The sequence below is a fragment of the Phoenix dactylifera genome, chromosome 10 (assembly GCF_009389715.1).
Source record: "Phoenix dactylifera cultivar Barhee BC4 chromosome 10, palm_55x_up_171113_PBpolish2nd_filt_p, whole genome shotgun sequence".
In the NCBI taxonomy this organism is placed as follows: domain Eukaryota; kingdom Viridiplantae; phylum Streptophyta; class Magnoliopsida; order Arecales; family Arecaceae; genus Phoenix; species Phoenix dactylifera.
This window is the reverse complement of record NC_052401.1, coordinates 2,511,537-2,528,224: the sequence shown is the minus strand read 5'-3', so window position 1 is coordinate 2,528,224 and position 16,688 is coordinate 2,511,537. Positions and strand designations below refer to the sequence as shown.

Here is a 16,688-nt window from a genome sequence, read left to right as displayed (position 1 = left end):
TTGTCTTACAATATTCTGAATGATTATCAATTGCAGATGAAGAAACCATAATCTTTTTCAATCATCATAAATCAGCATAGGTTCATTTTCCTTGCACAAATTTGAAGTTGACAAGGTAGTGAACTTTAATCCACAAACAACAAGTAATGTGGCACTAATCTTCATTTGTCACATGCAACCTGTTTGACCTTTATTGTTCCTTTGTTATATTAAAAAGAACAGCATATGCTTAGATTGACATGCTGCAATATTTATTTTCACCTCTGTCTAGCATGGCACTGGCCAATATCAGAAATTTCTGGACATAGTAAGCACCTTGGCCCAGAGATCCACGTTACCTCAATCACAAGCCGCTTTATGCCACCCTTGTATGTGAGTCTGCTGGATCACTCTTCAACACTGAAGATGCCAAAAGAATATCAAGAGTCATAAAACTACAACACCTTTCTATAAAGATTAACAAAAAAAAAATGCATGAAAATTCTACAAGAAAGGAAGAAAATAAAAATTACCCATACTAAACAGTTGTGCATGATCACACCTGACAATAATTTTATTTCTTCCCTGGAAGCATGCCTATGACCGCAGCCTTCATAGCAGTGCTTTTGCAGATGCTACTCAGAGGATGGATGAATCACTGTAGAATTCACTGAAAATTGCAAATGAGTAAGCTTTCTTACTGTGATATGGGAGGGACCAACCATGGCGCTTGAAGAGGACAAAAAATGGCTCAGGCCTCAGAAAGAGAGGAACGGACCAAAATTGATGCTGCTGCAGATGAGATGGCTCGGGATGACAAAATATGGGATTCCAAGAGCAGAGATGACAACAAAAATGGAGAGGAAGAGATACATACAGCGGCAGGGTTAACAAAAGATTAAAGAGGCAGCAGTACAGTGGACTCAGAGGGCTTGCTACTGCTCTACCTCATGCTTTAGGTTCTTTATACATCAGACCCAATATATGTTGATTACTACATCTAGCAATTCAGCTACTGTTTCATTGATAATTACGTCCAACCCTTCATGCAAAAAGTTATGTACAATCCCATGAAGTTTCTCTCATTAAAAATCGTGAAACAAATTATGAAACAAGAACAAGAGAACATGTCTCATCCAGAAAAACAAAGGAAATGCATGCTTCATATATATCGCAGCTACTTCAGATTCAGCTCTAACCATTGCAGGACAAAACAGAAGTGGTTGATAGATTGACATATTTCTTGATTCATATGCATGTTATTAACAAGAAATGAAAGCTTACTGCAATATACGGATCTACATTTACATTGACAGCTATCACTTAAAATAATGAAAATGGAGCGAAAAGACAGGCATCAGCTACCAAACCAAGCACGCTCCACAGAGAAGAGAACTCTGTTAAAATAGCTCAAACTCCACATCTTCTCCATTACTCCTGAAATCCAGGCATTTACCTTCCTTTTTCTTGCGCATTGCAACTGGAGTTCCATCATCATAGCTTCTCGGTGTCTCAGGTGGTGCAGCACATCGGATCAAGGCCCAATTCAGCCCTTCAAAAAATGGGTGCTGCTTAATCTCAGCTGCTCCTCTGACTGATCCCAGCCGATTCTCTGGTTCCTTTACGAGCAACCCTCTAATCAAATCCCTCGCATGGAACCTAACAGCTGGGCTCTCAGGAAACTTCAAACTCTGAGAGATCACATTAGCCAAAGTTTCTTCATTTCCAGGTCCCTTGAAGGGTGTCCTACCAAAAAGTAACTCATATAGAAATATTCCAAACGTCCACCAATCTACAGCACTTCCATGTCCATCTCCTCTGATAATCTCGGGGGCCAGGTACTCATGAGTCCCAACAAAGGAGTTGGATCGTGCATCAGTAGGCTCCACCACAAGCTGTGGAAGCGGGCTATCCTGACCACCTAGGTCAGCTTTTAGCTTGTGGGTCTTTGCCATGGTGGAAGACACAAGACGGGGTGTGAAACAAGAAACAGGGACCCATGACGGCTGAAGGCAGAGAGGATCAATGCAACTGTTTTCAGCACAGGGTCCTGACAGTTTCTTTACGGGCCCTTCTGTACCCAAGGATGAGGATCTGAGAAGGGTAGGGCTTACTGAACACCTGAGAGAAAGGTCAAAATCAGATAGCATGATGTGACCATCATCACGAACAAGGATGTTCTCTGGTTTGAGATCTCGATAGATGACCCCTAACATGTGTAGGTACTCCAGTGCAAGGAGGACTTCTGCAACATAAAACCTGTAAAAATGATTTCACAGCATGACTTTGTAGAATTAACAGTGTGCACGCATTATTAAAGCATAATGAAAGAATATAAAGGCTACACATTCATTGCAAATTTGAAATCAACTTCATGCTCTAAACTCCATTGTTACCGACTCTAAACATGGCCATCTCCACAGTAGTTCTGATTCTTTTCTGGCGCAGTGGGTGCTATAGATAAAGAATAGCTGAATTTTCTGACTAAGGTGTTGTTCCTGATTGTAGTTTCAGGTTCAGACAATTGTTTAAGAAGCAGCAATCAGTATGCCACTCGAGAAGCTACACATAAAAGAGCCTCACACTATTCCATTCTTCAAACATACTTCAATTGGCCATGTATAGAGTTTCATGACAACCGATTAATGGGTTTGTCATGGTTCTGATTTATCAAAATAGCCTTCTTTCTGAATTAAGTCAATGGGTTTATGTAGAGGGTTGTTTATTCAGTTTCTTCCTTTCCTACTTTTGCAGAGTGCAGTTTTAGCAAGTTTAGTTAATGTAGCTGTTATTTACTATTAATGGTGGTATCCCTACAAAAAATTCTAGAATGTCGCTAAATGCTCTTCCTAAACCACCCACCTAAGTGCAAGTAGGATTGGGATGATTAAATAAAATAGGATATAAAGCACCATTGCATGGCATAAATGCATCTAAAAGGATAATGTTAACAGTTTCCATGATGCTTCCTTGATAGGCAAATGCAACTGCTAAGCTGCATACAATCTTCGGTTGAAGCTACATACCTAGCAGCTGGTTCAGAAAAAAACTTTCCAGGTTGCTTCTGCCGGAGGACATGCAGGTCACCACCAGGACAATACTCCATGACGAGACATGAGAGGTTATCTGCCGTAAAATGGGCATATAAGGTAGGAAGGAACGGATGATCCAGCATTTGCAATATCTCCCTTTCGGTTTGTGCTCTAAGCATCTTTTTTCTGCTCACCAGGAATTCAATATCCATGACTTTCAATGCAAATAACCATTCAGAACCAATTAGCTCAGCAAGATAAACAGTCCCAATATCACCACAACCAAGCCTTTTGAGAAGTTTAAAATTCTTCAATCCTAAGCTTCCTTGCTGCATCATGATGCGGCGAATAGCTACCCATCTCGCATCCTTTGACATGTGAGGTCTACTGCCATTACTGCTGGAGCCACTCTGATGGCTCTCCTCGCTGATGCTGGTGCTGCTATCACCAATGCTACTCTTAGAACTTTGAGAGCACTCCCCCTTTTCTCTTGATCTTGAGCATTCACTCATTTTCACACCAGCAGCTCTACCACCACTGCAGATATTTGGACTGAAATCAGGTTTGCTTGCACCACTGTCAATGTTTTCTGCGACAACTGCACCAGCAGAATTCGTACTGCTGGATGCTGGAAGCACAACTTCTTTTCGGCAACCTGACTTTGTTTTACTAGGAATAGCCGCGCCAGCTTTGTCAACTTCTCCACATCTGCTGGAACTACCTGATTTTGAAGCTGATTCCCTCTTTCCTTTCTTTTTGCTGCACGTCTTGCTCCGAAATACTGGCTTGATCAGTCGTGGACTTATTGCAGACTTGCTTGATTCAGTGCCTTTCTGGGGACTAGATACAGAAGTTACAGAAGTCGTCTTTCCTTTCTTCTCTATCTCTGCAGAGACTGACGGATTTTTGCTGGTTTTTGCTGAGGTAGGATTAAGAACATCTTGAATTCTGACTTTTGGTACCTTAACTGTGTTGAGAACTTCGGAAAGAGGTGAAGAAGCAGCATCTCGTTTAGATGGTTCCAAGTTGCTTGTTTGACTGAAATCAGTAGCTTTTCCAGATGACTCCTTGACAACTTTTTCAGGAACAATGGATATCTTCACTAAACTTTTTTCTTCTTCTAGTGAAAGACCAGAGTCACTTGCTTGGACCACTACAGATGCAAACAGCCTTTTAATAGTTCCAGCTTCAGACACCCCAGATATACCAATTGGCTTTGATAACCTTTTCATAGCAGCCATCTCTGATGCCTGAGAAATGCATAACCTTCGCAGTGCCTGTTTCAAGGTCACTGATTCAGATATTCCTATTCCTGATGCTTGAGATATCCTGACTTTAACTGGCTTCTTAAGAGCACTCTTCTGCAGCAAGTCCACACCATCCTGGTGAGAAGGGCCGAGAACCCTTGATGATGTCCTGAGATCAATTGCCCTCAAAAGCCGATCAAGGTTATCCTCAACAGGTTGACCATGAGACTTAATATCTCCATCTGCTTTTGATTTAATACTAAGTGTCTTAGATCTATGCGAATGATGAACTGGTTTTGATTCTTCATTCGATTCAACAATCTCAGAAATACCACCTGATGAACCCATTTTGTGCGTGGCTGTACCAACCAAGATGACCCAATTTACCAGAAAGATAAGTGATTAAATAACTAACCCATTTCCCAGCAATCCATCCAGTGGTTAGTGAAGTACAATCAAGAAAAACCAAACTTTTTCGTATAGATTCTTTTCATGCATATCAATTACTATAGTTGAAGAGGGCCTGCATAACAACTACTCCACATCAATGTGCACCATGATCCTGCACGATGAGGCCGCAATAAATTAAAAGGTGAAAATATTGCACAGCTGATAGCTGAATAACGGTTAGCCTAAAAAACAATACCATAGATTTAAAAGACAATGGATACAGATACATGAAAATAGAAATGACTCAGCAGTAGGTTTTGAATTTTATTTATTAAAATAGTTACTTCTTCAACCATGGTAAAGAAATTTGAAACTGAAAATGCGTCCAACAAGGGACCCAACCTCGAAGCAATTTGAACTAGGTAATGAATTGTGTTTTGAGGTGAACAGGAATTAGAGTAAAATGCAAAAGTTTGAAAGTTTGCAGCCAAACAACAAGAACAGAATTTATAAGGTACATGATTGACCCTGAAGAGTAGTCAAAAACATTTATTCCTCAATTGTCACATTCTTGGGTGCTAAATTTGTACCTTCTTGGCCGTAAAACAATGTAAAGTTCCCCCTTAGCTTATCTCAGATCTGAATAATTTTGTTTCTAAAAGTGTTTGATCTAGCTTCTAGCATTTGTCGTAAGAATATCAGACTTATGACAACACCAACTCAGTCAGACATAGATAGTCTTTGAGTTATCAACTTGAGTGACATTTCCTGGAAGTCAAAGTGTTACTCAAGCTTGGCAAGATACACAGCTCGAGTAACTGAATTTTCTGGGTTGAGTACTCAATTTAAAAACTATGCCCATTCAACTTAGTCATATCTGCAGCCCAAAATGCCTAAAAATAATTGATGGAGACAATGAGTATTTATGTTACCAGCTGAGCTTCTAGACACCAAAGACAGAACTTTGCATGAAAAAGAACTCGAAGCAGCCACATGATTAGAATTGTCAGTTTTTTTGTCGAAAGCTATTGTGAGCGCTTAAAAGTAAACAGGATGGCACTTTAGTTGCATTTCTGATGCAACTGCGATTCTTCACCTCAATGAAATTTACTTTATGGCTATCTGCATGTGCTCCAGATTTCTGCTACAACATTCAGATGTATTTTTGAGTATACATCCAGATATAATTTTGATCCATGACATTCACCAGAAGGCGCAACGTAAAGTTAAGTTATCGCAATAAAGCACAATTATAATCTTTTATGTTGCTTTGACGGTCATAATTGTAAGTACTCACGGTTCTAGATGTGAATAACTTGAGTTCCAATATCCAGACTTGAGATTACAAAGAAGAGATGCCAGACCCTAATTTCCTAGAGACGTGCAGCCATTGTTATTTCAAACCAATTCGACTGCATGAACTAAGTAGTCGAAGAGAATGGTTAGATTTTTAAAAACTATATATATATTAAAAAAAAATAGATATCCACAACCCTCACTTATTTCCGCTACTTTTAGAAGCACATAGTTTTCTTCCCACGAACCGATTCAACAGCATACATAGAACTAAGTAGTTGAAGAGAATGGTTAGAAAATAGCTATCCACAACGCGCACTTATTTCCGCTAATTTTTGAAGCGCATAGTTTTCTTCCCACGAACCGATTCAACAGCATACATAGAAGATGGTGAATAACTAGAAATAAAAACGATGATGAGAGAGGGGGAGGGGGTCCATATTCCACGCTCATTTCCAAATCTTTTTCCCACATGTAATTTTCGCTTTTTCCTGCCCATATTTCTTCAAGCTGATCAACAACAACAGATAAAGAAAAGAAGAAATTCAGATCAAAAAGAAAAAAACAATAGCTACCCCGAATTATAACGGATTTTCTCTCCCCATCTAAAAAAAAGGAAGAAAAAAACAAAAATTACTCCAGTCAAAATCAACCAGTAAGAAGAAGCAGTGGAGAAGCCGTAAAATCTCAGCTAAGAGACGATAGAGAGGAGAAGAAGCCATACTTAGAAGAAGTCCACTAATGCCAGCAACAGTTCAGATCGCAGACCCACTTCACCGATCGAGGAGAGAGAGGAGAATGCGGCGGATTAACAGCTCCGAGATCGGCAATGGCGAAGAAGCAGAGGAGAAGGAGAGGCGAGGATTAGGGTTAGGGTTGGGAAGCGGAGAAGAGGGAAAAAGCCGCAGAGTGGAAGACGCTCGCTCATCACGAGAAAGACCATAGAGTGAAGATAATTAAAAAGAAAGAAAACAAAGCAGTGAAAAAAAAACAAAAAAGAATGAAAAGTTCAAAAAGAAAATGAGCGAAGTGAGGTGGAATAATAATAATAATAATAATAATAATACTAAAGAAAGGGATCGGAAAGATCTCGCGCTCCCGCTCCGCGGAAATATCGCGAGCTTAATAATTCAAGCTGGTGGGCCCCGCTTCACTTGGGTGCACCGCCGGTGGCGTTCGGAAGAACTCTGGAAGGCGAGCGAGAGACCGAATTTTGCCCATGAATTACGTTTGAATGCCCCCCATTCACGATGGCATCGCCACTGTACGAGGCAGGAAATGGAATGAGTACTCTCTTGCTATAAAACAACGTGAGCCCAACTGTGCCATGGGACCCTGCCTTCGTCCGCTTCGCTATCGGATGAGCATTCTGTCCTTGGAGTCGGCAATTTGTAAGCTGTCGCACCAATGATTTATTTAACCGGTGGAAAGGTAATATAGCTCGGTCTCCACAAAACAAAGACCACAATGGGACGTAGGTTTCACTGCAACTCCAGCGGAAAATGAGGAATGATGTATCAATCCGTATTGGATGATTAGCAGAGCTGGTTGGCATTGAATTTGATCTATTACCTACTTAAACATGGATGATTTGTCTGGATTAGGGTTTGTTGTCGGCATGACTCAGAATTTTGTTGCCACTTCCTTGATGATAGAATTTCTTTTATTGCCCATGTCTTTTAGAGTAAATTTTGGATTTAAAATCCATGAGTCTCCAATGCTATTGGCCAAAAAAAAGAAAGGGTCAAGTTTGTTCTACGGTCAATTTTAGCCGGTCAGTGCGCAATTCAATTAGTGGTAGGTCCAATATGTGATATAAATGTAATGCAACTAAAATAATTTTGTTGACCGTCTTGTTGCATCCAACATAAATCGCATGGTATGGTGATCCTTATCTCCTCAAAATAGGACAATTTGTAAAAAATTTAAAATATAGAAAAACGCATATTATAATACAATTTGAGACATATCTCACACATTCTATTTGAATCATCTTTTTCGAGCTATAACTCAAAACTGCATAAGCGAATCTAATTTAAATTATTTTCAGCTTAGGACGACAAATTTCCATAGAAATCCTTCCATCGTTTGCCATCAAATGGTTGGCTTGGATTTTCAACACGAATCTTAAGGAGCATTAGGTGATTCAAATCTTCATGGGATTCAGAACATGTAGATGGCTCGGTCAAGGCACCTACTTCCACATGTGAAGCGTAACCTGTCAATTTTTCCCCCCCTCGGTTAATCTAATTCAACTTCTACCATCTTCTAAGTTGTAATTTTGTGGTTTGAATCCTTCGAGCCATTCAGCATTTTACTTACGTCGTATTACCTAAAAAGGCTCAGCTGCCTAGCACTAATTCCACGCAAGACACGGAGGGTTTTTTTTCCAAGGATCCAGCTGCAATGATTAAATATGCTGATAGATACTTTACTAATAGATGCCAGAAACATTAGGAGACAGATTTAAAAATACAACCAAATATAACACATGAGTTGGTCCCCAAATTATGCCACATTTGAAAGGGATAGCTCGGGCGCAATCTTAATGATTGCACTACTTAACAGGAGAAAGCACAGCTTGTCTCATTTATGAACAATTAAAAAGGGCACCTGGGGAGCTTCCATTTGTCTCTCTCCCTCTCTCGCTTGGATAAACTGTGCTTTCTCATCTACTCTTTTTTATTTTTTTATTTTTATAATCAATCATTAATGATTTTTTTTCTCTTATTTGAGATATGAAAAAGAATCTGAGCACTTCAAAGCGATATAAAAGCCATAATCAAATTCAAAGAGAAAGTTTAAGCATATGCAAACATTGTTCTTTTAGTATTTCAGCATCAATGAAATAATTAATTGAAAATTTGCCCACCTTATCACAGTCTGGGATTCTAAGTCAGGCAATTACTGAATCCCCAAAAAAAGAGATGAGGCAACTTGTACTTACGGACAAACGTAGTGAGCGCCTCGCATCACATCAATCAACCAATGAAGGCATCCATTTTAAGATCTACCTTCGTTGCTTTCAGAACCAGTATTCCTTCTCAACCTTGAAGAGCTCCAAATCGATCATAGCATGATTGGGGCTGGGAACAACATCAGCATAGCCTTTTAACTCCTGGTTGAGCGCGTACCAGCTTACGAGGCATTGGGGTAAAGCGGTGGACCTGGTCCTCGGTCAATACTTTAACGCGTTGGAGCAAAAGCAAGACCGGACGGCTAATAAGCTATATGCCGTCCCCTCTTTTTCCCATATGGCTAATCAACTCTTTTTGCTGATTGACCGTTAGGAATCCGGGCAGAGTGGGTGGGGGGAGGGGGAGGACCCCCCGGCTTGTAAACTTGGGACTCCAAGGAAGTGGATATTAAAGGTATCGATTTTTAATCTGTATCTTCTGGAGAAACTGTTTGCTTCAAGGTTATTCTAATCTGAGAATTCTAGGCCTGCTAGAATGTCCCCTGGTTACCAGTCAAATTGATGTTTTAAATAATGATTAGAGCAACAAAAGAGAAGTTCTAAAGGTGCCTAGAAGGAGTAGGTTCAATCATTTGATGGTTGGTTATCTTAATCATTGGCCATTGTAGTAACTAAGAGAGGGGAGCCTCCCCTGTGGGGTTTATAGCTAGAGATGGGCACAGGGGCAGGGCAGGCTAGAATCGAGGCTCTGAACCACTTCTTTGAATCCAATCGCTTTTTACATTTTACAATGTACCATAGGTAAGAAACCAATTCATGAGGCTTCCAAGAATGCCCTTAGCTATTATCTAGTTGTCTGACATCAATCAATTAGAGCTTTCAATGTATAAAAAAAAAATTCAATCGGAGAGACAGAAATAATTTTCTCAAACCGCTCAATTCGAATCTTTTAAAATATTTAGAAAGAATTCCAATTAGAAAAACAAGATTTAGATTCTCTTTTTCTTTCATTGAGCAATAAAAAATAGAAATACTTAACCTTTAATTATACTAGCGAGGTCTATCCTTGCACATTTTGAATTGAGTTTCTCTTCTAATTTTAAAAAAATTCAGCTTTTCCAAAATTGATATTACTAGTGAAAATAAATATAAAGAAAGCTATAATTCTACATAAGGTAAATCTCAACTTTTTTTTAGCGATTTTACCTTCAAATGCTCCACCTAATTCTTCCATATTGAAAAATACATATAGTTAAAATCTTTCTCAAATAGAAAGTTTTAAGTTTGGCGGATCCATTTTTGGGCCCAAATAATCAATTTTGGGCCTGATTGTTTGGTGCACCACACCCTTTAGGGGATGGTGCAATATTGTAGAGTTTGAAAATTTATCTAATTAAAAAGAATCATCTCAATCAAACGTCACATGCCCAAGATATGACCTCTGAGCAGATTCAGCTTTTTGATATGGTGGATCTAGCTCCTAAATCTTGCCCATTTCTATCCATAATAATCAAAATGATCTACATATCAAGAAATCATTAAAAACAAGCAATCGGTTAAATCTCAGACTAATGCATGATAAGCTTAATAATTAGGTTGGCATGCACCAACCCACTAGTTTTACCATGTAACTTGAAAAATAAATAAAATAAATATTTATCACTAAAAACAGAACTTTCTTTATGCGGAAAATATTCTGAATAGCTTGTTTTATTTTCTTGTATTCCGTCAAATTCAACTTTAACTTTTCTTATATAAATAAATCTGTAATTTTGTTTGGTTGGAAGCCTTGAATAAACCTGTATAGGTGGAAATGTTGTTTGGTTGACTAATTTGGGATAAATAAATTATTATTTTTTTTTTTTTTTGCAATTCAATATGAATCAAAGCCATATCAAAAGGTTGAATAAAATTGTTTGGTACCTCCCCGTTGAATAAGTTTAAGCCAGTTAACGTGGTTATATACCTGTTGAATAAAATTATGCCGGATAGAGGTGCAAAAATTTTGATGTCTGACAAAATAAACTGCTTATTCAGCATTTATATGAGATTAATTCACGAAACAAAGATAGCCTAGATTATGACGAACGACATCACAACTAACAAAAATCTGAACAATATTTCTTCTTGATGGCATCTTTCATGCAAAAGAACGATCGATGTTCTTGCACGCTCAGCCATCTGATCCACCTCTCTTGCCATCTGCTGGATCGATCGGATTGCCAAAGGATGGCATGGGATGACTAATTTGTTTAAAAATCACATAGGATGCCATGGGATGGAACTGATGCATATGGAGTTCCGAATCATAGAGTTTTAACTGCTATTCTGTTTTGCTCTTGTTCATATCTCCTTGGTTCAGTTCACCGCAGAGACTTTCTTCTCTCTTTTGTTTACAGTAATGCTAATCACCCCGACCATGCAACCAAAGAAAAAACAGTAAAAAAAGACAGAAGACCTGTCCTGCACCTACAGCAAGCGGGCCATCCTGCTCGTGATGCTCCCAGACACGCGGGGCCAATCACCAAACGAGCCAAAACCCCAACCGGCAACTGGGGTTTAAATATTTCTCAGCTCCCGCCAGCCACAAAAACATGACTCCAGCCAGCATGCTATTATATTACTTCAATCATCCAGCGTTTCCATGTATGCTGTAAAGTGCTCCATTAGAAGGGGCGTAATAACTAACTCAGAATTAGTACTAGAAATAATCATATCATCTGAACTCTCATACCTTAATCACCATAAACTCTTCCTACATATAATAAACATCCGATTTGTACATTAACATGTGTAACCTTTTGTTTGAGTGAGAAAGATGCTGTTTGCTTCAGAGAAACAGAAACCGCGATGCATAAAATAAAAATTGGCAGCAATTGAATATATAACCCATAAGCATCATTATACCGCTTATCTAACATTTGCTTTACCATGGGTGATACCAAACCACAAGCATATATAAAGAACTATATCTGTCTGTTCAGTATTCAACTTTACACACATCCAGCTCTACTTACCAGGGTTCCGTCGAACGTTACTCCGAGATTCATACTTGTCTAGTTCTCAGGTCAGGCTCTCTCTAACATATCCTTCTTTTCTCAGTCCAGCTCTACCACAAATGCCAATAGTCATATGAAAAGGAATAGATTAATCAGAATTTCTGATTGACAGGGAAATGATAGAGAAGTCCAAGTAAAACCAGCAAACCATCTCTCATGATAAGTAGCTACCAAGCAGATATTGGTGATTTAAGAGGTAAACCTAAGTATTTACCCACTATAACTGCCTCAAAAGGAGATTGACTGGTCATCCATAATAAGGCCTTATAGTTTTTCCAGACCTTGGATCAACCTGGTCTCAGAATCTGATCCACGTTAAGGAGAAGTCTAGAGGCAGAGATTTCAAGTGCAGGTCAGAACTGGGAATGCTCAACGCACCTTAAGCACTGTGATCTTTGGTTTCCATAACAATGAAATGTATGGAGAATGTATGTAAATAAACAAGCGCATAAAATGTCTTTTTCTATGCAGATGACTATCAAATTTAGAAAAACGCGACTCCCAGTAATGCCACAACTAGTCTCTCAACCCAAACAACTGGGACAGGGCTAGCTGATTATCGCTTCATTCAGGATCATGAGGCTCTATCATCTAGTGAGGCACTGGTTTCCAGGTCCATATCAAACAATACTACTTCTACAAGGAAAATAATAGTAATCAAAATCAGTTAGAGAAAAGTACAGATGGTGGTGCTTCCACAAGATTGTTAAGATGACAAATGTAGTCCTGTTCATGCAAATGGAGGAATAAAAAGAAAAGGATGAAGGTTCTTTAAGAATTAGTACCATTTCATAAGAGCAATGTTTGAAAAGATGTGCTTGAATGCTCCTACATCACTTATCCTATATGTATATTTGAGGATTTGTTGTGCCATCTGTTGAAGTTAACTACTGCCAATGAAGTGATTTCTTCAGTTTTCAGTTCCGAGCTCCTCTGAATTGGGGATGAATTCACATTTTCTCTTATGCACACTTCAGACAATTGATTGAATTCTTGCATTCCAACTGCCTTCAGCGATGTCCACAAAACCTTTAAGATGTTCTTTTGCTATTAGACTCTCATACTCTTGGAATGAAAAGGACAAATACTTTAGCAAAATTTAGGCAGACATTATGTTTGATATCTTGACTATCGTGATAGTTGATGAAATATGCATGCCTATCTAGCCGACGCAATTCTCACCTTCAAACACCATGAAATGCTTCTTAGTATTGCAACATCAATCATTTTTCATGGTATAACCTTATGCAATATCATAGCCATACTATGATGAATCTTTTTCAAAATCATTCCAGAAAGAATAACAAGCCATAGCCCCTTTATCTTGTTGTTCAGTTCAATAGATGTAACACTTTAGGGCGTTTACTTCATGATGTAGTGGATTGAGACTGACTTCAATCATGGAAATTGTCAGTATTACATCTTCTCCCTCACTTTTTATTGTCATGTTATTTGCCTACACTGGGAATTAACCTGCTTGCAGAGATCAACCAAAAAGATCAAGGATGCAGCTCAAAAAGTTCTCATACGAACCTCATTTCCCTATAGCGTGAAGGATATAATTAGTAATGGGCCATAATGAAAAAAAAAAAAAAAAGAGAAAAGGATGGAGGCAAAAAACAAGAATGAATGATCTAAATATATGCAAAAAAACAACATCAGTAGTAAAAAACCAACTAACCTCCACAAAATATATGTTTTAGTAGATAAAGGAACAACAAACAAAGAAAGGATAATTTAGAGTTTGCTTTCCAACTAAATGTTAGATCAATTCTTGCATACTAAGGCGGGATCAAAATAAAGAAAGTAGGTTAGATTACACTATAGAGAGAGAGAGGGAGGGAGAAACAAAGTAGGTTATGGTTGAGTACCTGTGGTTTCTGATAAAGCCTATTAATAACATATTCTAGAAGGCAAAACATGATGGTATTTTTCTAACAGATTCTTAGTTTCAGAAAGAAGAAATAATACTACCGCAATTTCATTGTCCAATAAGGAATGGAAAAATTAAGGAAAAGAGAAAAGAAAAAATAAGGATAGCCTCACAAAATCCACTCCAACAAGCAACAGCACCGATAGTGATCCAACTGTTAATTCATCAAATTGTCAACAAAATTCTCACAAAGCTCATCTACAAATACATTGAAACAGTTCTACAACATAATCCTAATGAGAGTACAACACATCTAAACCAGCACAGATGTTTGGTTCAGGTGTAAGTAAAAGTGGAATAGGAATAGTTATTCCTTTTGGAATAGCTGCTCCACAAGTTGTTACGTGTTTGTTTGGCTACAGTTTCTTAAGTAACTTTAAGCTGAATTTGTTGTAGTTGTAGGCCATTAAAGAAAATTAAGAATGGAATTAAAGTTTACATCATGAGGGGAGAGGTAGCCCAATCTTTGTTTATATTTTATACCTAGTGTTAGTAGTTATTATTCGGTATCGAGGATGGAAAGCTCTTCATTGTGAAAATTTACAATGCCTCAGGTCATGAGTCTTGGAAACTATTCAACCAAATGCAAAATTTTTGAAGACAAGCATCTACATTGTCTTCCCAATAGATGAGAGCCTCTCGATTTAGAGACTAAATTTTAGATGAATTGAGTTGCATAGTTTCTTCTTGTTTAATAGCAAACCAAAATAATAGCATTTGCATATACTTGAACATCTCACAGATTCATTATAATTGACTTGCTATTTGAAGAATAAGTTAAAAAGAATTTTTCCCCCTTCTTGTTCAGTTTTCATTCACAAAGAAATCCCGCAGGTAACGATAAAAATCAGAGAGTATGATGCTATGAAAAAAGTTAAACATCCAATGCTTAACATTACATGCCTGATCAAGTTGAAGAACCTGTCTCACAACAAATGGCATAGACTTGACCTCGAGCGGCACCAAAGTAGGGTGAATGGCCAGCCAATGCTTCTCATAAACTGGATATTCGAGCTTGGAGGCTCAGCTGGTCTTTGACGTCGAGAGGGGTTGCCGTCTGGTTCCTGATCCGCTTGATCTTGGGGCTCGACAAGCCCCTGTGACCAAACCCATAAAGCCGGAGGACCTGGTTGTCAGCAAAGTTGAAGGCCCTCTCCATGCTACCGAGGCACTTCTCCACCGGATAATCGCCGTAGCTGCCGCAAGGCTTGCACCCGACAAAGTGCGTCACGAAGGGCCACCTCTCGTCCCCGAGCCCCGGGTGGTACTTGTCCATCATCTCCTCGTAGCGCTCCACCAGCCCAGTCCAAAAGCCATGGAGGTAGTATGAATTCTCGATGTAGACCCTGTCGCCCCACCGATCCTGCTGAGACAAGAGGAGGTAGATCAAGGCGGACTGGTCGTCGGCCTCGAATGCTGGCCGGCCTTTGAGGTTGGCAGTGAGGATCCGGCCGGCCTCCTCCCGAATTGGCCCTTTGGGGCCCATCGGAGCCCAGGTGTCGAGGAGATCCAGCGACCACTGGCAATTGCGGAGGAGGAAGCTGCCGGTGTTGAGGGCGATCCAGGAATGCTGGCCGAAGAGGAGATCCGGATAGCCATGGATGACGAGATTGTGGGCGTCGTAGCGGGAGAGCGGGATCTCGAAGGCCATGTCGGTGAAGAAGGCGTCGCTGTCCATCCACCAGATCCACTCCACCTCCGGGTGGGAAATCATCAGGTGGCGCATCAGCGGGAGCTTGGCCCAGTACCCGGCGAGCTCCCGATCCAAGTGGGCCATGTTGTAGACAATCTCGATCCCGTGGAGGCGGCAGTAGTCGATCTTGTTCTTGGTGGATTTGAGGAGGTAGTGGTCGCCGATGGGGTTATCGCAAGGGTTGGGCGGCGATCCGGTGACGAGGAGGATCCGGGGCTTTCCTCCGGCGACCTTGGACGGGAACCCGGGGTTCTCACTCAGCCACCGGCGTCGCTGCTCGTTCCAGTCGGAGATCTTGGGGCCGAGGGTGTAGTTCTTGGCCGCCGCCGCCGCTGTGGCGGTGGAATTGTCGGCGGCGAGGGAGGTGGAGTTGGAGGCGGAGTCGACAGGTGGGGGCTCCTCGTCGTCGGGGTCGGAGTCGGAGCGGATCTCGCGGAGGATGCGGTCGATGTCCTCGATGACCTTCTGATCGGAGTCGGAGTTGGCGCCGGGGCCGCCGAGGTTGCCGAAACCGACGGTGCCGCGGAGGACGAGGATGGTGATGAAGCCGCAGAGGACGGTGATCTTCAGGTTGTTGAAGCTCTTCTGGATCTTCCGCCGGCGAGATCCGCCGCCAGATCGGGCGGTGGGGAGGCTGCCACGGTCCCTCGTCTGACCCATTCGGGGTCGCTTCCCTTGCTTCCCTTCTCCTTCTCCTCTCCTTCGCTTCGAATCTCTCTGGTGACGTTATCCGCTGGGTGGGACGTTGGTTCGACTACGGCCGCCCTCGGCTACAGGAGGAAGAGAGAGAAGAAGGGCATTGGGCGGGCATCATCGGAGAATAAATATTGTAAGGGCTTCCCTTTTTGTACAAAAAAAAAATCTAAAAATTAAAAACTTTTTTAATTTGTGCTGCCTGATTTAATTCTGATAACTTTTTTCCCCCCTTTGCTTTAACCTTGTTACCAGCCAAAATATGGCTCGTGATCATGAGTAGGAGCACCTTTAGGCTTTAGCAGCTAGTGACTTGGTGTGTGTGCATTGGATTTGCTCATATATTGCGTGAAGGCGGATGCACACTTTAGCTATTAAACAATGCAGCCCTACCAGGCTTCGAGGGACTTTTTTAGGGGAGAGGATGGTCATTCTGACGGATAAGATCG

The 16,688-nt window shown here is 40.5% G+C and overlaps 2 protein-coding genes across 2 annotated transcripts; both read right to left on the bottom strand.

Moving 5' to 3' along the window:
* Positions 1-1,180: 1,180 nt before the first annotated feature.
* Positions 1,181-7,179, bottom strand: LOC103703067 (serine/threonine-protein kinase D6PK). Its single transcript, XM_008785762.4, has 3 exons — positions 6,669-7,179; positions 3,006-4,820; positions 1,181-2,238 (listed from the first exon to the last, which is right to left on the bottom strand). The coding sequence occupies exons 2-3, from the start codon at positions 4,604-4,606 to the stop codon at positions 1,380-1,382; spliced, it is 2,460 nt and encodes an 819-aa protein (XP_008783984.1). The 5' UTR covers positions 4,607-4,820; positions 6,669-7,179; the 3' UTR covers positions 1,181-1,379.
* Positions 7,180-14,596: 7,417 nt separating this feature from the next.
* On the bottom strand, positions 14,597-16,371 carry LOC120112124 (probable glycosyltransferase 2). Its single transcript, XM_039130767.1, has one exon. It carries the CDS (start codon positions 16,204-16,206, stop codon positions 14,848-14,850), a length of 1,359 nt encoding a protein of 452 aa, XP_038986695.1. The 5' UTR covers positions 16,207-16,371; the 3' UTR covers positions 14,597-14,847.
* Positions 16,372-16,688: the final 317 nt, after the last annotated feature.